We start from the raw sequence: 23,545 nt of genomic DNA on the forward strand, positions 1-23,545 counted from the left end.
GCATCTTCAACAAATGGTGCTGGCACAATTGGATTCGAACATGCAGAAAATTGCAGATAGATCCATACTTGTCACCATGCACGAAACTTAAGTGCAAATGGATCAAAGATCTCTCCATAAACCCAGCCACACTGAATCTTTTAGAAGAGAAAGTGGGAACAACCCTTGAACAAATTGGCACAGGAGAACGATTCCTGAACATCACGCCAGAAGCACAGACACTGAGGTCTGCAATTAATAAATGGGACCTCTTGAAACTGAGAAGCTTCTGTAAGGCAAAGGACACAGTCAGTAAGACAAAACGACCACCCACAGAATGGGAAAAAATCTTCACCAGCCCCACATCTGACAGAGGACTGATTTCCAAAATATACAAGGAGCTCAAGAAGCTAGCCACCAAAACACCATACAATGAAATTAAAAAGTGGGGTGCAGAACTAAACAGAGATTTTTCAACAGAGGAATCTGAAATGGCTGAAAGACACTTAAGAAAGTGTTCAAAATCCTTGGCCATCAGAGAAATGCAACTCAAAACAACTCTGAGATACCACCTCACACCTGTCAGAATGGCTAAAATCAAAAATACCAATGACAACCTATGCTGGAGAGGTTGTGGAGAAGAAGGAACACTCCTCCATTGCTGGTGGGAGTGTGAACTTGTAAGACCACTTTGGAAATCAGTATGGCGGTTGCTCAGAAAAATGGGAATCAATCTACCTCAAGATCCAGCCATTCCTCTCTTGGGTATATACCCAAATACTGCTTGTCCATACAACAAGGACATATGTTCAACCATGTTCATAGCAGCATTGTTTGTAATAGCCAGAACCTGGAAACAACCTAGATGCCCCTCAACTGAAGAATGGAAAGAGAAAATGTGGTACATTTATACAATGGAGTACTACTCAGCAGAAAAAAGCAATGGAATCTTGAAATTCGCAGGCAAATGGATGGAACTAGAAGAAACCATCCTGAGTGAGGTAACCCAATCACAAAAAGACAAACATGGTATGTACTCACTCATATATGATTTTTAGACATAGAGCAAAGGTTTACCAGCCTATAATCCTCTACCCCAAGGAAACTAGAAATCATGAATGACTCTAAGGGATAAATGGACCCCAGGAATGGGAAATGGCATGAACTCCCGAGCTAATTGAGAGCATGAGGGTAGGGAAGTGGGTGCTGCCACAATAAGAGCACAAGATGAAGAGTAGAGGAGAAGAAATGGAGGAGCAGATATATTGAGTTGGGGGAAGAATAGAGGAGAGAGAGCAGGATGAGAGATACCATATCAGAGGGAGTCACTATAGGTCCGAGAAGAGATCTGGAACTAGGAAGATCTCCAGAGACCTATAAGGATGACACGATCTGACAGTCTGGGCAGTGGAGGAGAAGTTGGCCTAGAAACCCTTCCCCTAGAATGAGATTGATGAATACTCTCTATGCTATTCTAGAGTCCTCATCCAGTGGCTGATGAGAGCAGAGACAGACATCCACAGAAATACACTGAGCTGAAATCTGGAACTCAGTTGAAGAGAGGGAGGAATGAAGAACGAAGGGGTCTGTACCTGGTTGGAGAAACCCACAGAAACAGTTGGCCTGAAAAAGAGAAAGCATATCGACCCTAGATGCTCTTTGGGAGGACAGTACAGGACTAATCCAGCCCCCTGATCATGGATGCCAATGGGGAGGCCCCTGCACTCCTGGGATTTTTAGACATAGAGCAAAGGTTTACCAGCCTATAATCCTCTACCCCAAGGAAACTAGAAATCATGAATGACTCCAGAGGGAGGTGGACTGGCATTTTGCCCTGGTGGGTGGGAGGGACTTCGAGAGCCCATCCCACTTGAAGGGATTCGCTCTGTCTCTGAACACATGGGGAGGGGCCTAGGCCCAGCACAGGAAGATTTGGTGGACTTGGTGGAACCCTGGTTGGGGGCCCTACCCTGCCTGGGGAGTGGCGGGTGGATGGGGTGGGGGGTAGGTTGGAGGTGGGGGAGAAGGAATGGGGGGGGGAGGGAGAGGGAGAGGGAAAGTATATGTGAAAATATTAATAATTTAATAAAAAAAGAAAAAAAAAGAAATACAAAAAAAAAAAAAGAATGAACAATCAATGGTCATTAATATCCCTCAATATTAATGGTCTTAACTCACCTATAAAAAGACACGGGCTAGCAGAATGGATAAGAAGACAGAAGCTATCCATCCTTCTAAGGCATACAAGAAACACACCTCAACTTCAAAGACAGATGGTACCTCAGAGTAAAGGGTTGGGAAAAGATTTTCCAATCAAATGGACCAAAGAAACTAGTGGGGGTAGCAATCCTAACATCTAACAAAATAGACTTTAAACTAAAAATCAATCAAAAGAGGTAAAGGCAGTCACTTCCTACTCATCACAAGTGAAATCCATCAGGATGAAGTATCAATTCTGAACATACATGCCCCTAATACAAAGGCATCCACCCTCATAAAAGAAACACTACTGAAACTCAAATCACACATAAAACCTCACACACTTATAGTGGGAGACTTCAACTCCCCAATCTTACCACTAGACAGGAACACCAAACAGAAACTTAACAAAGAAACAAAGGAAGTAAGAGAAGTCATGGTCAAAATGGATAAAATAGACAACTATAGAACATTCCATCCAAACACAAAAGAATATACCTTCCTCTTAGTGCCACATGGAACCCTCTCTAAAATTGAACACATACTAGGCAACATAGCAAACCTCAACAGGTACAAAAAAGTTGAAATAATCCTGTGTATCTTAACAGACCACCATGCTTTAATGTTAGAATTCAACAACAACACAAATTACAGAAAACCTACAAATTCATGGAAACTGAATAATGCCCAATTACACCATCCCTGGATCGAGGAAGAAATAAAAAAAGGAACTAAACATTTCCTAGAATTCAATGAGAATGTGGATACAACATACCCAAACTTATGGGACACCTTAAAAACAGTGCTTAGAGGAAACTTCATAGCACTAAGCGCCCACATGAAGAAACTGGAGAATAGTCACACCAAAGAATTGACAGAACAACTGAAAGCTCTACAACACAAAGAAGGCAATGCACTCCAGAGGAGTAGATGCTAGGAAATAATCAAATTGAGGGCTGAAATCAATAAAGTAGAAACTAGGAAAACAGTACAAAGAATCAATATAATGAAAAGTTGGTTCTTCGAGAAAATCAACAAGATAGACAAATCTTTGTCCAAACTTACCAAATGGTAGAGAGAGAACATGCAAATTAACAAAATCAGAAATGAAAAGGGGGAAATAACAATGGACACTGAGGAAATCCAGAGAATCATCAGGTCATACTTCAGAAAACTGTATTCATCAAAATTTGAAAATCTAAAGAAAATGAAAATTTTCTGGATAGATTTCACTTAGCAAAATTAAATCTAAAACAGAGAGGCAATGAAAATAGACCTATAACCCCTAATAAAATAGAAGCAGTCATCAAAAGTCTCCTAACCAAAAAAATGCCCAGGGCCAGATGGCTTCACTGCAGAATTCTACCAGTAATTCAAGAAACAGCTAATACCAATTCTTCTCAAAGTATTCCACACAATAGAAGCAAAAGGGTCATTGCCAAACTCTTTTTACAAGGTGTCAATAAACTTGGTACCCAAGACAGACAAAGACACAACTAAGAAAGAGAAATACAGACCAATATCCCTCATGAACACTGATGCAAAAATACTCAATAAATTACTGGCAAATTGAATCCAAGAACACATCAGAGAAATCATCCACCATGATCAAGTAGACTTCATCCCAGGGATGCAAGGGTGGTTCAACATACAAAAATACATCAATGTAATCCACCATACAAAAAGAACGAGAGAGAAAAACCACATGATCATCTCACTAGATGCTGAAAAAACCTGTGACAAAACCCAACACCCCTTCATGATAAAGGTCTTGGAGAGATCAGGGATAAGAGGAACATACCTCAACATGATAAAAGCAATATACAGCAAGCCAACAGCCAACATAAATGGAGAGAAACTCAATGAAATTCCTCTAAAATCCAGGACAAGACAAGGCTGTCCACTCTCTCCATACCTCTTCAATATTGTCCTTGAAGTTCTAGCTTGAGCAATAAGACAACAAAAGGACATCAAGGGAATACAAATCGGAAAGGAAGAAGTCAAACTCTCACTATTTGCAGATGATATGATAGTCTACATAAGTGACCCGAAAAACTCTACCAAGGAACTCCTACAGCTGATAAACGCCTTCAGCAAAGTGGCAGGATACAAGATTAACTCAAAAAAAATCTGTAGCCCTACTATATACCTATGACACACTGGTGGAGAAAGTAATCGGAGATACATCACCCTTTACAATTGCCACAAACAACATAAAATACCTTGGGGTAACACTAACCAAAAAAAGATAAAGACCTGGACCTTAAGAATTTTGCCTCTCCAAAGAAATTCAAGAAGATACCAGAAAATGGAAAGATCTCCCATGCTCTTGGATAGGTAGGATCAACATAGTAAAAATGGCAATCTTGCCAAAAGCAATCTACAGATTCAATGCAATCCCCATCAAAATCCCAACACAATCCTTCACAGACCTTGAAAAAACAATTCCTAACATTATATGGAGAAACAAAAGTCCTAGGATAGCCAAAACAACCCTGTACAATAAAGGAACTTCTGAAGCCATCACCATCCCTGATTTCAAGCTCTATTACAGAGCTATAGTCCTGAAAACAGCTTGGTATTGGCACAAAAATAGACAGGTAGACCAATGGAATAGAGTTGAAAACCCTGATAGTAACCCACACACCTACAAACACCAGATTTTTGACAAACAATCCAAATTTATAGATGGAACAAAGAGAACATCTTCAACAAATGGTGCTGGCATAACTGGATGCAAACATGTAGAAGACTGCAGTTAGACCCAAGCCTATCGCCATGCACAAAACTTAAGTCAAAATGGATCAAAGACCTCAACATAAACCCAGCCACATTGAACCTAGTAGAAGACAAAGTGGGAAATACCGTTGAATTAATTGGTTCAGGAGGCCTCTTCCTGAACATTACACCAGTAGCACAGACACTGAGAGGGACCTCCTGAAACTGAGAAGCTTCTGTAAGGCAAAGGACATAGTCAGCAAGACAAAACAGCAAGACAAAAAGACACGACTGGGAAAAGATATTCACCAACTGCACATCTGACAGAGGGCTGATCTCCAAAATTTACAAAGAACTCAAGAAGCTCGTCTCCAAAACACCAAATAATGCAATTAAAAAATGGGGTACAGAACTAAATAGACAATTCTCAATAGAGGAATCTAAAATGGCTGAAAGACACATGAGAAAGTGTTCAACATCCTTAGCCATCAGGGAAATGCAAATCAAAACAACTCTGAGATACCATCTTACTCCTGTCAGAATGGCTAAAATCAAAAACACCAATGACAGTTTATGCTGGAGAGGATGTGGAGAAAGAGGAACACTCCTCCACTGCTGGAGGGAGTGCCAACTCAAACAACCACTTTGGAAATCAGTATGACAATTCCTCAGGAAAATGGGAATCAGTCTACCGAGATCCAGCAATTCCACTCCTAGGCATATACCCAAAAGAAGCACATTCATACAAGGACATCTGTTCAACCATGTTCATAGCAGCATTATTTGCAATAGCCAGAACCTGGAATCAACCTAGATGCTCCTCACCTGGAGAATGGATAGAGAAAATGTGGTACATTTACACAATGGACTACTACTCAGCAGAAAAAAAACAATGGAATCTTGAAATTTTCAGGCAATTGGATGGAACTAGAAGAAAACATTCTAAGTGAGGTAACCCAGTCACAAAAAGGCATAGTATGTACTCACTCACATATGGATTTTAGACATACAGTAAAGGATTACCAGCCTACAATCCACATGGCCAGAGAAGCTAGGAAACAAGGAGGATTCTAAGAGAGACATACATGGTCCCCTGGAGAAGGGGAAAGGGACAAGAACTCCTGAGCTAATTGGGAGCATGGGGGAGGGGAGAGGGAGCTAGGATAATGAGAAGGGGAGAAGAGGAGGGGTAAGGAGGACATGAGGGAGCAGGAAGGTTGAGCCGGGGGAAGAATAGAGAAAAACAAGATAAGAGATACCATATTAGAGGGAACCATTATAGGTTTAAAGAGAAATCAGGCACTAGGGAAATGTCCAGAGATGTACAAAGATGACACCAACTAACTATCTAAGCAACAGAGGAAAGGCTACCTTAAATGTCCTCCCCTGATAATGAGATTGATGACTAACTTATATGCCATTCTATAGCCTTCATCCAGCAACTGGTAGAAGTAGAAGCAGACACCTACAGCTAAACCTTGAACGGAACTGGAATCCAGTTGCAGAGAAGTGATGAGCAAAGGGGTCTAGACCAGGCTTGAAACCCAAATAAACAGCTGACCTGAACAAGAGGGTGCTCTTGTTCCCTAGACTGATAGCTGGGAAACCAGCATGGGACTGATCCACACCCCATGAAAGTGGGTGTCAGTAGGGCCCCTTGTAGTAGATCAGTACTTTCCCTAGCATAGGAATGGACTTTGGGAGCCCATCCCACATAGAGGGATACTCTCTGAGCCTAGATACTTGGTGAGGGCCTAGGTCCTATCCCAAAGGATATGATGGACTCTGAAGACCCCTATGGAAGGCCTCACCCTCCCTGGGGAGCAGAAAGGGGTATGGGATAGGTAGGGTGTTTTTTTGGGGGGGTAGGGGAGGAGGGGAGGGAGAGGGAACTGGGATTGACATGTAAAACAATCTTGTTTCTAATTCAAATAAAAAATGGAGGAAAAAAAAGAATTGTTAATTCTTAAAAAAAATTTTAAAAAGAAGCTCAAACTTACATAGTTAATGCTGTATGTGGTCTTGTAAATAAATAATTATAACTTATGCAATGTACTATGAATATGCATCATTGGATTTGTCGATAAAAATTTAGTAAAATTTAAAAATTAAAAAAATTACACACATTGACACAATGTGACTTCTATATTTACCACAATAATCAAGAATGTGTACAATGTTTATGAAGGAATAAAGGGGATGGACTCAAAAGGCCAAGAACAAAAGAAGGAAAATATAACCAACTTTTCAAAAGACCAAAGGAAACTCAGCCAGGAAATGTGTGATCTTGATCAAAGCTACCCAGTTACATATGATGCTATGTGTAAAGAAATGCATTAAACAACTCCACACAATTAGCTCACAGTGACCCATGGGAGACCTCACCATTTCAGAGGAGTGCATGGGGAAGAGAGAACAGGAGAGCTGGGAAGGGAAACTGGTTGGTATGTAAAATAAACAAAAAACTTAAAATAAAAAACACCACCAAGCCAGGGGGTGGTGGTGCAGGCCTTTAACCCCAGCACTTGGGAGGCAGAGGCAGGCGGATCTCTGTGAGTTCACGACCAGCCTTTTCTACAAGAGCGAGTTCCAGGATAGGCTCCAAAGCCACAGAGAAACCCTGCCTCAAAAAACAAACAAGCAAGCAAACAAAAACACCAATAATTGACTTTTTAAAATGATAAAAATAATTGGAAGAACACTAGACATTGAAACAGAGTTGGCACTTCCGTGATAGAATATGCTATTAAGATACTGTATGAGGTTATCCCCCTTCAAATGTTAGCTGCTGGGAGCTGTGACACAGATTTACAGCCAATAACCGGTGTCTCAAATATATGAACTGACTTAACTGCATCAACCAGGACTGCACATATCTGCATAAAGGAGTTCACTGACTGGAAACTGAATACTGAGTAGTTCAAACTATGATTCCCTAAACCATATACCACCCAATTCTGTTTGTCTTCATTCACACTGAAAGATATGCTGGACATTACTCGGAAAGTCACTCATCTTGTCCCATCAGGTCCTTCTTTGTAATGGAGACCGTGCAGCTAACCGCCTTAAACTTCAGTCTGTGATCTAGCATTGCCTAGCCTCTTTCCCCCTGCAGTGCACACTGTATACTGTCCCTCCTCTGCTGCTCCACACACAAACCCTTTTCCTGTTAGTTCGATGGACAGTCCACCAGGTGACTCAAACTGGTCATTTTAGAACTCTGTGGTGCTACAGATCTTTAATCCAGGAATTTAGGGTGGTTCTTCAGGAGGATGGCAAGGGCAATGCCCGGTGGAGCTACAGACAGGGTTCAAGTCACCTCTATCAACATAGGAGACCTTGACTCAAAACCACTTTTCAAAAACGCTGGAGATGCAGCTGTTGTAGAATTAACTCACCTTTATGTCACACCAGAATTTAGTGTTGGTTGTAACTCTGTAATGGCCCCTTGAGCAGCATGTCAGAGCCTGTTCTTTGATTGGGGGGAAGGGGGATGCTGGTTGTAAGTCAGGGCTGTCTCCTTTGTTATGGGAATGTAGCTTAATAGCAGATTAATCCTGGGTAAAATGCATTTACATCTTATCACACTCATCTCTAACAGGCTAGGTTAGCATAATATTTACTCTTAGGGTATTTGGGAGTCAGTCCTCTGAAAGTGAAATTCTATTTTGCACAACTCATTGTCTCCTAAGAACTGAGAAATCCAGCAGGCGGTGGTGGTACACGCCTTTAATCCCAGTACTCGGGAGGCAGAGGCAGGTGGATCTTAGAGTGAGTTCCAGGACAGCCAGAGCTACACAGAGAAACCCTGTCTCGAAAAACAAAAACAAACACAAATGGTAAATCCTCACACCAGCAATTCTGTTACCATCAATTCCACTCTCCTACGTAACAGTTTGGCAGTGAAGTGCTACTCTGCACAGGAGATGCCATTTACACGCACCCCAGAATTAACTCCAAACGGATCCTGCACCTAAACGTTAACGTGAAACGTGCAGCACTTCTGGAACATCCAGAGACCAGGGCTCTCCGAGTTTGGCAAATCTGCCTTCCACGGCAACCGCACAAGCACTGCCGGCGCCCTCGTTCCACAATGACGTCAACACCGGGGAAATTTCAGAGCATTCGGGGCTCCCAGTGCTATGCTCACGGCAGCCCAGAGAGGAAAGTTCTTCGGAGGCTGCGGCACGGTGCACTGAGCCGCAAGGAAGGACCACGCGGTCGTGCCGGGCGGGACCGCGCCGAACTCCGCTTCTGCCCGCGGGCTCCCACCCAGCCCCGGGGAGGACCACACACCTGCTCCCGCGGCCCAGCCGGCGGCCGAGCCCAGCCTGCGGCCCGACGCCCCGCGCTCACCATGGCCGGCCGCTCCTCCCGCCCGCGGACGGCAGCCGGGAACTCACAGCAGTGCAACCGCCCGGCCGCGGGCGCTGGAGCCCCAGCGGAACACGTGACCACTTCCGGGCCCGGCGAGGAGAAAAGCCCGCCCACCTCGCTGGCTGGCGTGTCCGCTGGAGCTCTGATTGGCTAGTGAGACCTGAGTGACAGGAACCGGTGAGCTGAAGGGACGCAGCACAGTGGTTCCCCTCTCTGACTTCCACCCCGAGCGCGGACCTGTCCCAGATTGGGTGTACATGTGTGCCAAGTTCGGGTAAACCAATGGGTTCCGTTTTAAGAGGCAGTGTACAGACTCCGGAGGAGGCTAATCAGACAATGTTGCACCTCAGGAACATCACAGACTCCACAATGGCCTTGAGACTGATAACCAGAGCATTATTCATAGAAAGACTTGTGTTCTCGGGATCTGAAGAAACCCCTTCACCAAGGCCCTCGCCCCAGACCTGGCCAGCTCTCCAAAGCATATTCCCAGGTTTAGAGAAGTAGCTCTGTTTCTTTCACTATACATAAGGGCCTTAGAGGAACCTCCCAAGGCCTAGGGAGGTTTCCAAACTTGGTTTATCAAGTGTTTTCTGGAAGTTCTGCACTTCGCATTTCACATTTAGGTGTAAGATACACTTGCAGTTAATTTTGCGGAGGTTATAAAAGGCATCTCGTGTACTGGGTAACACTCCACTGTGATGTAGAAGAGTAGAATTGGTGATGTAAAGGGTTTATCAATGCTTAGGAGATAAGTCAACAAAGTAAAATTTAGCTAAGGGGGTGCTGCCTCTAAAATAGAAAGACTTTTAGAAATTACGATGCTAGTATCTAAATGTTTGTTTACCTTTTATGTATACTGTTACTGGCCAAACATCTGTAGTAGAAAGCGCTGGTTGGATGCTGCCTTCTCTGTAGTAAGCTGGGGCATCACAGTTTGAAGAGGGATTCCTTAGTTGTGTTTTACTGGATGCTGTATACATCGATTTCATGAGGTTTTTGCCACAGACCACCCCAGTCCAGTTTGGGGGTCCCTGGGACAAGGGTCCTTGAAGGCTAGGTGGGTAAGGATTTGGCGGTGACAAAGAGAAACACACACACAGGCAATTTGAATCTGAGTGTATTTTGCAGCTTTCAAGCAAGGATTTTTATACATAATGAGACGAATATTAAAACTCTTAGAAGATGTGTTTAGTGAGGCAATCACGTTTAGGATACATAATATCATTGTCATTTGGCACAGTAAAGGACAAAATCATCCAAGGCTAAAGGCAAATTTCCAAGAAAAGGTTAATAAATTTTTATAGTCAGTTATTGTTTAACATCTAGTACCTCATTCTTGGGAATCTTCAAGGTGTAAATTTAAACTATTTTAATTCTTTTTCATTTAAGGCTTTCTTTACCATACACCTAAGCCTACTTCCAATGACACACATACAGCCATATGAAATTTTATTGTTAGGGAAGTTTTTACCTTAATGCTATTTTGTAATTTTGCAATGATTATGAAGTAAAGCACTGGTTTTCCCGGAGATAAGGCCATGGCTAGTGACCCCATCTCAAGGGAAGGTTTCTTATCTAAATTTCTCTCTTAAAATCTCAGCCTAGGCTATCAGGAACATCTCATATATATATATATATATATATATATATATATATATATAGAGAGAGAGAGAGAGAGAGAGAGAGAGAGAGAGAGAGAGAATAAAAATTAAAACATAAATTGCCATGAGAACTATGGCTCAATATTTTGTTCCAGCCAAGAGTTCCACAACCCATTCCAGGAGTCCTCCTTCTTTTGAAGTTTTCGCCTCAGTCTGATTCTACTGGGGTTGGTGTGGCAAGGCTTTGTTATGAATTTCCTATTTTTTATATCACCTACATGCATCCATTAAAAACCAAAAGCATGGTTATAGTAGTGTTCCTATGTATTATATGAAGACTGTCTTGTGTTTTCTCTAAGCTTTAGTTTAACAGATTGTACCTAGGAAATATTAATCTATTACAGATTCTTCTTCAGAGTTACTATTCAACTTTCTTTTATTTAATTGTTGTTACTCACCATTATCTTAAGGAAAACATTTGGCACCGTCCTATGATCAGCTGTGCCCGCTCACAAAGGATGACAACCACCATGTTTGCTGACTGTTGATATTCCATCAGAGAAGGAGGTGTCCCCTCCTTCTGAATATACAGCCTCTTTCCCAGGCAACTTTAAGCAATTCGGTCCTAATAACATGTGACCTTTTGGGTTGGGGGAGGAGCTAGAGTACATAGCCTGGATCAGACTTGGGAGAGGTTGAATTCTATATATTCACCTATAAGGAAGCCATTTTTAAATGTGGGGATTTACCATGAATGCTCTTCAGCACTCAGCTGGAAAGCTTATCCATGGGATTACACTCCACAGTCATCTGACAAGCGGTTACATGACATGTTAATTAGACAACCAATCTCACTAATATCATGAACTTCCCACGTGGCTTCTGGATAGAGAGAAAATAGGTATTTGGCCATCATTTAATTTTGGGATTAAAGCAGTCATGGGCCTCTCTTCCTGGGCTGTGGGCAGGTGCTCAGGGAGCCAATGTCTGGGGTTTCACCTCTGGGCAAAATCTTTTTGTGCTGAAGACCATGCAGGTGGCCAAATTAATCTGTCTTTCTGTCCTGTCAAGGTGACTTGAGTAACTAGTCCAGAGAGGTCACTTGGAATTTAGAGGAACCTCAGACCCTTGATGGGGGAAATACTTCTGTGTATGTTTATAAATAAAGTACTTGCTTGGCCAATGAGACAGCAGGTTAGGTTGGACTAGGAGTCAAAGAGGATTCTGGGAAATGTAGTAGAGAAGTGGTGCTCCAGACAGGAAGTGACATAGCAAGGAGACTCATATTTAAGAAGAGGAAAAAGGAAGTGTGGCTCTCTTTCCCCTCGGCTCCTGCTCCAGCGGCACGATGTGATCCACCAGCTAGGAGGGACGCCAATAAGGCGTCGGATAAGATAAGTCTTATAAAATATATAGATGTATGATAATTGATACTGAGCTAACAGATGAGAATCCTAGTCATTGGCCAAGCAGCATTGTAACTAATACAAGTCTCTCTGTGTATTCATTTGGGCCTAACTTGGGCAGGCGGCTGCCATAAAGCTTACACGTGGCGGTGGGGCTCAGCGGCTTTTGGCAGAAAGATTTATCGTAACAGACCCTTACCAGTTGTCCCCTTTGTGCTTAGGACAAATAACTGAAGACAAGGTTTGTCTGCTCAGAAACATCAATAAACAGACAGTCCTCAAATGCTCAGAGATCTGCAGAATATGACATTTAAAATGTTTGATTAAAAAGCATTTTGTAATGGAGAGACATGCCAGCTCCTGACAGAAATCCTATTTCCTCCAAAGAAGATGTCTGGGCACAGAAGAACCTCCACCTGGAACTGGCTTCATAAGTGGCAGCACTAGCCACTAAGCAAACCAGCCTTTAACCTCAACCACTCCAAAGACCCTCTTCAGACTGATGTTGCCCTCAACAGCCCTAGAGGACCCCCGGGGTAGCTGCCTGGGCAGCCAGCAAGTTAGTCTTTATCATTTTTTTAATCATTGACTCAGGTAAAATTTTAGTCCTCTCAGGAAACTGGTGATGTTTGACAACTGGTGCCTTTGTACAGCAGCAACCAATACTTCAACTGCCTTCTCAGTTCTCTGTGTAAAATTAAGGTCACAGGCCTCACTCTCCTAGAGCCAATCTACCTTGTTACCAGACTCAGAAAAGAGATAAACTCACAAAACAGATTTAAATATAACTTCTTACCATTCCTTTGCTTAAAGAAACTCACTTTATAAGAGGTTTTTTAATATACAAAGCTTAAGATGTGAGGATCTTGCCAGGTGGTGGTGGCACACACCTTTAATCCCAGAACTCAGGAGGCAAAGACAGGCATATCTCTGTGAGTTTGAGGCCAGTCTGGTCTACAGAGCAAGTTGAAGGACCAGGATAGGCTCCAACACTACACAGAAAAACCCTGTGGGGGGCAGGGAGATGTGAGGATCTAAAAATGTTTTAGGGTCTAAGAAGACATTTGAAGGTGTGCAAATGCAAGGTCTGAAAGTCTTGAAGGGGCCAGCTCCCCATTTCAGCAGCCATAACAGCTGAACATGTGCTTGTCTGACCTTGTCCTAGTCACTAGAAAGTCAGATGCCTGCCTCGTGGCAAGGAACCAATCAGAAGTTAGCTGGTGGCGCTATGCTTTATGGCTCTGGGTATGCTTTATGGACGAGTGCACAGCAATGACTCTCAGAGCATAGCAACCACTCTGGGAGGGCCTATGGGCCATAACAACCAGTTGACCCAATCAACACAGGACAAGCCCTCCAAGCCTGGTGGCACACCAATCCTGAGCCTGTGCATACCCTTAGACACTCCCATTATGCTGCCCTATAGGATCTATATGCAGCCGCTTCGAACTGTCTTTTGTAGCTATTCACCTTGGTGGGTGGGTGAAAGACCGGAGCTAACATGGGGTTAGCTTGTTAAACAACAATAAAGCCTCATGCAGTTTGCATCAAGCTTTCGCCTCTGCCTGGTGGTTGGGGTGGCAGCAGTCCTGGGCTATAAGATCCTGGAAGCCTGAGTTTTCAGAAGGTCTTACAGTCTGAGGTTTGAAAAGGCTTAAGTGGTGATAAAGAGAAAGTGATTTGAGACATTTAAAAGAAACATGATTCAGTTTTTGCTGTGCCACTGTTATATTAAGACTCCAAAGGTTCATAGTTTTAACATTAATCAATAAAATTCCGATAAGCTATTAGTCTAGCTCTGGCAGAGTACCCTACTATCACTATATGACCATAACTACAAGCTTAAGATTTCAAATTCCCTTTGGTTGTTTCCTAACTATAGACTTAAAAGGTGCTTTTCATTGTACTAAAAACATTTGTCATAGTTTTCTGGATAAAAGAAAGAGTGTTAATGCTTTCAACCAGAATCATTTCTGGCATGAGTATACATTACTGCTTCTAATGTGTCTAAATTTAATGTTTCCCAAACTCAAAGAGTTCTTGTAAATTTCAGGAAGTCAACTTGGATTCACCTTGAACAGGTCAGATACATTCCACAATTACCAGGACCTAAACAGTCTGAGAGTCCCTGCCTTTCCCTGGTCTTGACACACCCCTCCCTCAATAATCAGAATCTACGAAAACAAATTCCTAAACTTAACCTCTGCTCTGCCAACATCTGGCCAGGTCCAAGAGGTACCCTATAGTTTCATAGAGCCTGGACAGCAGTAAAGCAACCAGCTAATTCAGGACATGGCCAGCTCATCAATTTTCTCAGGTCTCCCAAGAGGCCAATGCACCTAGATCAACATGAAGCAGTCTCAAGAACTCAATGCCTTCATTTCCATAACCTACCATGCCTAACTCCTCACCTTTGTAATAAAGAATGGAGGAATGTTAGCACCCATGCACACCTGACCCCACCTTTTTGTGCACTTTCACAGAGTGCATCACCCCTGAGTGCATGGCAAGCAGTACCCTAGCTCTGTACAAAGGTGCAAAGGGTTGATTTAAGAGCCAAGCACTGCCCACTTAGACTCTCCCTTTCCCATGCTTCTCTGAAGAAGCAGACAAGTCTTTGCCTCTCTCTCTCTCTCTCTCTCTCTCTCTCTCTCTACCTCTCCCTCCTTCCCTTCCTCCCTCCCTCCCTCCCTCCCTCCCTCTATCTCTCTTTCTCTCTCCTTTCTCTCCCTTCCGTTTCACCACTGGCTTCCCTTCCCCCAATAAAACTTGCCACATAAGCACTGTCTTTGTGGTGTGTTTTTCCCTTACCCACCATGGATTGGAACTGGCCACCAAGGTCCAATCTCCTTCCATATCAACTACACTTTTTCCACATACTAATCAAAACATTAAACATACAGAAGAAGAAAGAATTTTAAGAGCAACAAAGAAAAAAATGCCAAGTAAAATTTAAAGGCAGACCTATAAGAATTACACCTGATGTCTCAATGGAGACTGTAAAAATCAGAAGGTCCTGGACAGACATTATACACAGACAAGGGAATCATGGATGCCAGCCCAGACTACTATACCCAGCAAAACTCTCAATCAACATAGACAGGGAAAGCATGATATTTCGTGACAAAACCAGATTTAAATAATACCTATTCACAAATCCAGCAATACAGAAAGTACAACCCAGGGAACTCAGTTATATTCATGGAAACACAGACAATAGATGATCTCACAACAGCAAAACCCAAAGAAGGGAAACACACACAAACACTAACAACAAAACAAAACAAAACAAAACAAAAAAACAGGAATGATACTCACCGGTCAATAATATCTCTTAATACCAATGGACTCAATTCACCAATGAAAAGACACAGGCTGATAAAATACAACCCTTAGAAAGACTTACTAAGCCAGGTGCTGGTGGCGCACGCCTTTTATCTCAGCACTGGGGAGGCAGAGGCAGGTGGATTTCTGTGAGTTCGAGACCAGCCTGGTCTACAAGAGCTAGTTCCAGGACAGCCTCCAAAGCCACAGAGAAATCCTGTCTCGAAAAACAAAAACAAAAAGAAAGACTTACTAAGGAAAATAAAAGTCTTAGAAGGGCTTACTATTTATAAGACACGGGCTTTAGGAAGAACTACTAATGAAAATAAGAAAAATACTCTTATACAGAGGAATTTATGGCAAAACCTATCCTATCATTGCACTATAAAATTGGAGAGGAGCAGCCTAATGTTATTAGAAAACCAACCTTAATTTAACCAGTTACATCATAAGAAGAACCACAAAATCAAAACTGAAAGGGAGGGCATAACAACAAACTCCAAGGAAAAACAAAAACCCAGGATAGCTAAAACAATCCTGTATGATAAAGAAACTTCTGAAACCTCTAGAAAACAAGGAAGCCAACACATCCCAGAGGAGGAGATACCAGGAAATTATCAAATTGAGGGCTGAAATCAATAAAGTAGAAACTAGGAGAACAATACAAAGAATCAATGTAACGAAGAGGTGGTTCTTTGAGAAAATCAACAAGATTGGTACAAACTTACCAAACAGCAGAGAGTGAACATGGAAATTAACAAAATCAGAAATGAAAAGGGGAACAAAACAACAGACAGAGAGGAAATCCAGAGATTCATCAGGTCATACTTTGAAAACCTGTATTCCTCAAAATTTGAAAATCTAAAGGAAATGGACAATTTCCTGGATAGATTTCACTTACCAAAATTAAATCAAGAAAAGATAAACAATTTGGATAGACCTACAACCTCTAGTGAAACAAACAGTCATCAAAAGTCTCCCAACCAAAAAAAGCCCAGGACCAGATGGCCTCAGTATATAATTCTAGAAATTCAAAGAAGAGCTAATACCAATTCTCCTCGAAGTATTTCACACAATAGAAGCAGAAGGGTCATTGCCAAACTCTTTTTATGAGGCTTCAATAACCTTGGTACCCAAGCCACACAAAGACACAACTAAGAAAAAGAAATACAGACCATGAACATTGATGCAAAAATACTCAATAAATTACTGGCAAATCGAATCCAAGAACACAACAGAGAAATCATCCACCATGGTCAAGTAGACTTCATCCCAGGAATGCAAGGGTGGTTCAACATACAAAAATCCATCAATGTAATCCACCATACAAACAGAATGAGAAAGAAAAACCACATAATCATCTCACTAGATGCCGAAAAAGCCTTTGACAAAATCCAACACCCCTTCATGATAAAGATCTTGGAGAGGTCAGGGATAACAGGAACATATCTAAACATGATAAAAGCAAAATATAGCAAGCCAACAGCCAACATCAAAATAAATGGAGAGAAACTCGTTTCCCCTAAAATCAGGAACAAGACAAGGCTATCCACTATCTCTGTATCTTTTCAATATTATCCTTGAAGTTCTAGCTAAAGCAATATGACACCAAAAAAGAGATCAAGGGGATTCAAATTGGAAAGGAAAATGTCAAATTTTCACTATTTGCAGATGATAGTCTACATAAGTGACCCGAAAAACTCTACCAGGGAACTCCTACAGCTGATAAACACCTTAGCAAAGTGGCAAATACAAGATTAAGTAAAAAAAAAAATCAGTAGCTATACTATATACAGATGATAAATGTGCTGAGAAAGAAATCAAAGAAACATCACCCTTTACAATTGCTACAAACAACATACAATACCTTGGGGGTAATGTTAACCAAAAAAGTGAAAGACCTGTATAGAAAGAATTTTGAGTCTTTAAAAAAAGAAATTAAAGAAGATACCAGATAATGGAAGGATCTCCAATGTTCTTAGAATGGTAGGATCAACATAGTAAAAATGGCAATCTTGCCAAAAGCAATCTACAGATTCAATGAAATCCCCAACAAAATCCCAGCACAATTCTTCAAATTCTTCAAAGAACAATTCTCAATTTCATATGGAAAAACAAAAGACCCAGGATAGCCAAAATAACCCTGTATAATAAAGGAACTTCTGGAGGCATCACCATCCTTGACTTCAAGCTATAGGCCTGAAAACAGCTTGGCATTGGCACAAAAATAGACAGGGAGACCAATGGAATTGAAATGAAAACCTTGATATTAACCCACACACCTACCAACACCTGATTTTTGACAAAGAAACTAAAATTATACAATGGAATAAAGAAAGCATCTTCAACAAATGGCCCTGGCATAACTGGATGCTGACATGTAGAAGACTGCAGATAGATCCATGTTTATCACCATGCACAAAATTTAAGTCCAAATGGATCAAAGACCTCAACATAAATCCAGCCACACTGAATTATTAGAAAACAAAGTAGGAAATACCCTTGAACGAATTGGTACAGGAGACCACTTCCTGAACATTACACCAGTAGCACAGACACTGAGATCAACAATTAATAAATGGGACCTCCTGAAACTTCTGTAAGGTAAAGGACACAGTCAGCAAGACAAAATGGCAGCCCAAAGACTGGGAAAAAAATATTCACTAACCCCACATCTGACAGAGGGCTGATCTCCAAAATTAAAAAACAACTCAAGAAGCTAGCCTCCAAAACAACAAATGATCCAATTAAAAAGTGGGGTATAGAACTAAATAGACAATTCTCAAAAGAGGAATCTAAAATGCCTAAAAGACGCATAAGAAAGTGTTCAACATTCTTAGCAATCAGGAAATGCAAATCAAACAACTCTGAGATACCATCTTACTCCTCTCAGAATGGCTAAAATCAAAAACACCAATGACAGTTTATACTGGAGAAAATGTAGAGAAGGGATCACTCCTGCACTGCTGGTGGGAGTGCCAACTTGTACAGCCATGTTGGAAATCAGGATGGCAATTCCTCAGGAAAATGGGAATCAGTCTACCACAAGATCCAGTAAAACAAGGCTATCTGTTCAACCATGTTCATTGCAGCATTATTTAAAATAGCCAAAACCTGGAAGCAACCAAGATGCCCCTCAACTGAAGAATGGATGGAGAAATGTGGTACATTTATGCAATGGATTACTACTCAGCAGAAAAAAAAAAAACACTGGAATCCTGAAATTAGCAGGAAAATGTATGGAACTTGAAGAATCCATCATGAGTGAGGTAACCCAGTCACAAAGGGAGAAAAAATGGTATGTACTCACTCATGTATGGATTTTAGACCTAGATCAAAGAAGTAGCAGCCTACAATCCACACTGCCAGAGAAGCTAGGAAACAAGGAGGACCCTAAGAGAGACATACATGGTCCCCCGGAGAAGGGGAAAGGGACAAGATCTCCTAAGTTATTTGGGAGCATGGAGGGGAGGGGAGAGCCAGTTAGGAGAAAGAGGGGGGAGAAGTGGAGGGGAGAGGAGGACATGAGGAAACAGGAAGATCTAGTCAGGGGAAGACTGGAGGAGAGCAAGAAAAGAGATACCATAATAGAGGGAGCCATTATAGGTTTAAAGAGAAATCAGGCACTGGGGAAATGTCCAGATATCTACAAGGATGACCCCAACTAACAATCTAAGCAATAGTCGAGAGGACACTTTAAATGTCCTTCTCTGATAATGAGATTGATGACTGCCTTATATGCCATCCTAGAGCCTTCAGCCAGTAGCTGATGGAAGCAGAAGCTAAATATCCACAGCTAAACACTGAGCTGAACTCTGGAATGCAATTGCAGAGAGGGAGGAGTGATGAGCAAAGGGGTCAAGACCAGGCTGGAGAAACCCACAGAAACAGCTGACCTGAGCAAGGGGAGCTCATGGACCCCAGACTGATAACTGGGAAACCAGCATAGGATTGTTTCAGACCCCTTGAACAAGGAGGTCAGTTTGGAGGTCTGGACAATCTATGCGGCCACTGGTAGTGGATCAGTATTTACCCCTAGTACACAAATGGACTTTGGGAGCCCTCTCCACATAAGGGGTTACTCTCTCAGCCTAGACACAAGAGGGAGGGTCTAGGCCCTGCTCCAAATGATATGACATACTTTGAAGATCCCCCATGAAAGGCCTCACCCTCCCTGGGGAGCAGAATGGGGTTGGGATAGGGGGTCAATAGGGGGCAGTAGAGGAGGGGAGGGAGAGGGAACTGGGATTGACATGTAAAATAAGCTTGTTTCTAATTTAAATTTAAAAATTAAATTAAAAAAAGAAGAACCACAAAATCAAAAATGAAAGGGGGGACATAACAATAGACTCCAAGGAAAAAACAAAAACAAAAACAAAAACAAAAAACCCAGGATAACTAAAACAATGTGGTAAATAAAGTTACTTCTGGAGGTATACACCATCTCTAACTTCAAGCTCTACTACAAGCTATAGTAATAAAAAACAGTTAGTATTGCCATAAAAAAAAGACATGTGGTAAGTGGAATTGAATCTAATACCCTGACATACATCCACACACCTATGTAATGGGGAAAGTCTTTTGTACACGTTTTTCTTATTGGTTGATGAATAAAACACTGTTGGCCACATGAAGAAGATAGGCAGGACTAGGAGACAAGAGGATTCTGGAAAATGTAGTAAGAGATACATTGTGATGTGATCCCATGTGGAGAGGACGCATGAGTCTGGCATTCTTGGTACAATAAGACATGTAGAAAAGTATTAGTAGTTATGGGTTAATACTTAAGACAGGCTAACCAATAAGAAATCCTAGTCACCAGCCAACAGATTATAATTTTAACAAAGAAGCAAAAAATACACAGTGGAAAAAGAAAGCATCTGCAGAACCGGGTGCTGGCGTAACTGGATGGTGGAACACATGATATTGCAAATAGATCCAATCTATACCCTGAATAAAACTCAAGTCCAAATGGATCAAAAACCTCAACATAAATCCAGTTACACTGAAACTGGTGGAAGTGAAGTGTGAAGTAGCCTTGAATGCATTGGCACAGGAGACCACTTCCTGAATATAACCCAGCAGCACTGACACTGAAATCAACAATAAATCCCTCCTGAACCTAAATCTTCTGTAAGGGAAAGGACACTGTGAAAAGACAAAACATTAGCCTACAGGGTGGGGAAAGATCTTCACCAACCCTACATCTGACAGAGGGATGATCTCCAAAATATATAAAGAACTCAAGAAACTAGAAATCAAACTACCAAATAATCCAATAAAAAATGGGGTACAGATCTAAATAGAGAATTCTCAACAGAACAATCTTAAATGGCAGAAAGACACTTAAGGAAATGCTCATCATACTTAGTCATCAGGGAAATGCAAATCAAAACCACTCTGAGATTCCATCTTACACTGATCAGAATGGATAAAATCAAAAACACCAATGACAGCTTTTCCTGGAGAGGATGTGGAGAAAGAGAAACACTCCTCCATTGCTGGTGGGAGTGCAAACTTATACAGGTGCTATGAAAATCAGTATGGTCATTTCTCAGAAATTTAGGTATCAACTTACCTCAAGGCCTTGCAATACCACTGTTGGGCATATACCCAAGAAGGCACATTCACACCACAAGGACATTTGCTCAACTATGTTCATAAAACATTATTTGTAATAGCCAGTCTTGGAAACAGTCTAGATGTTCCTCAATTGAAGAATGGTTAAAGAAAATGTTGTATATTTACACAATGGAGTACTACTCATCGGAAAGAAACAATGACATCCTAAAATTCACAGGCAAATGGACACAAATAAGTGAGGCAACCCAAAACCAGAAAGACAAATGTAGTATGTACTCACTCATAAGTGGATACCAGAAATAAAGCAAAAGATACACAGCCTACAACCCACAACCCCAAAGAAGCTAGAACTCTCTTCCAGAAACAGATGGAAGCAGACGCAGAAATCCACAACTAACCAATGGGCCAAGCTCCTGGAGTAAATTGAAGTGAGGGAGGAGCAAAGGTATGAATGAAGGAGTCAAGACCATGATGAGGAAACCCACAGAAACAGCTGACCCAAGCCAGTGAGAGATCACTAACTCAGGTCTGACAAATGGGGAATCTGCATAAGACCAAACTACACTCCCTTAATATAGGTGACAACGGTGTGACTGGGACAATATATGAGACCACTGGCAGTGGGTCCAAGACCTAACACTACTGTACAAATTGACATAGTGAAGCCCATTCTATATGGAGAGATACCATGCCCAGCCTAGATACAGAGGTGTGGGGGTGGAGAGGTGCCCTGGTCCTGCCTTAACTAGATAATGGGACAGAATTAGTAGATTTCCAATGGTAGGCCTTACCCTCCCCATGGAGCAGATGGGAAGAGGCGGGAGTGGATGGAGTGGGAGGTAAGGAGGGAGGGGGAACTGGAATTGGAATGTAAAAAATAAACTAATAAAAAAAGAAAAATGGGGTACAAAGCTAAACAAAGAATTCTCACCAGAAGAATCTTAAATGTCCAAGATACACTTAAAGAATTGTTCAACATCCTTAGCTATCAGGGAAATGCAACTCCTATCAGAATGGCTAAGATCAAAACACTAATGACAGCCTATGTTGAAGAGGATGTAGAGTAAGGGGAACACTCCCCCACTGCTGGTGGGAATGTAAACTTGAACAGCCACTTTGGAAATCAGTATGAAGGTTTTTCAGAAAATTGGGAATCACTCTACCTTAAGACCCATCAATATCACTCTTGGGCATATAACCAAAGGTGCTCAGTCATACCACATGGACACTTGCTCAACTATGTTCATAGCAGCATTATTCATGGTAGCCAGAACCTGGAAACAACTTAGATGCCCCTCAACTGAAAAATGGATAAAGACTATGTAGTGCATCTACACAATGGAGTATTATTCAACAGAAACAATAATGACACTATCAAATTTGCAGGCAAATGGATGGAACTAGAAAAAAATCATCCTGAGTGGGGTAACCCATACCCAGAAAGACAAACATGGTGTGTACTCCCTCATAAGTGGGAATTAGATGTAAATCAAAGGATAACCAGGCTACAATCCTCAGCCCCAGATAACCTAGGTAACAAGGAAGACCCTAAGAGGAACTCATGGATCTCCCTGGGGAGAGGAACTAGATGAGATGTCCTGGGTAAACTGGGTGTGAGGGAGGAAGGGGAGGGGTGGGGTTGGGAGCATGAGGGATCAGAATGGTCGAGGTAGGGGTGGGATGGAGGGGAAGAGTAATGAAAGAGATATCTTTTTAAAAAGATTTAAGTTATTATGTATACAGTGTTCTGCCTGCACATTGCCTGAGTGCCAGAAGAGGGCACCAGATCTCATTATAGATGGCTGTGAGCCACCATGTGGTTCTTGGGAATTGAACCCAGGTCCTCAGGAAGAACATCAGTGCTCTTAACCTCTGAGCCATCTCTCCAGTCCCTGGAAAGAGAAATCTTGATAGAGAGTTAGGGAGAAGCCTGGTGCCAGGGAAACTCCCAGGAACCCACAAGATTGATCCCAGCTAAGACTCCAACAATACTGGAGAGGGTTCCTGAGCTGGCCTTCCCCTATAAACAGATTGGTGACTACCCTAATTGTCACCACAAAGTCTTCATCCAGTAACTGATGGGGCAGATACAGAGATCCATAGCCAAACCCTGGGCTGATCTCCAGGAGTCCAGTTGAAGATAGAGACAAGGGATTATATGAGCAAGGGGAGTGAAGATCATACCAGGGAGACCAAGAGACAGCTGACCTGAGCTTGTGGGGGCTCGCAGACTCTGGACCAACAGCTTGGGAACCTGCATGGGACCAACCTAGGCCCTCTGCACATGGTTGACAGTTGTATAGCTTGGTCTTTTGTGGTGCTCCTAGCAGTGGGACCAGGACCTGTCGGCTCTTT

General features: G+C 42.1%; 2 protein-coding genes across 3 annotated transcripts in view; one reads left to right on the top strand and one right to left on the bottom strand.

Annotated features, from left to right (window-relative positions):
* Positions 1-9,353, bottom strand: part of LOC100753714 (zinc finger protein 120) — an 84,818-nt gene extending 75,465 nt beyond the window's left edge. For both annotated transcript variants that reach the window (XM_027388875.2, XM_027388876.2), the window contains exon 1: positions 9,193-9,353. In XM_027388875.2, coding sequence (XP_027244676.1) covers positions 9,193-9,255 — 63 coding nt within the window. In that variant the 5' untranslated portion in view covers positions 9,256-9,353. The remainder of the gene's footprint in view (positions 1-9,192) is intronic.
* The window catches only part of LOC118237605 (zinc finger protein 431-like), a 254,081-nt gene that overhangs the window by 142,159 nt on the left and 88,377 nt on the right, over positions 1-23,545 (top strand). The window lies entirely within an intron of this gene.

Source organism: Cricetulus griseus (genome assembly GCF_003668045.3).
Source record: "Cricetulus griseus strain 17A/GY chromosome 1 unlocalized genomic scaffold, alternate assembly CriGri-PICRH-1.0 chr1_0, whole genome shotgun sequence".
In the NCBI taxonomy this organism is placed as follows: Eukaryota; Metazoa; Chordata; class Mammalia; order Rodentia; family Cricetidae; genus Cricetulus; species Cricetulus griseus.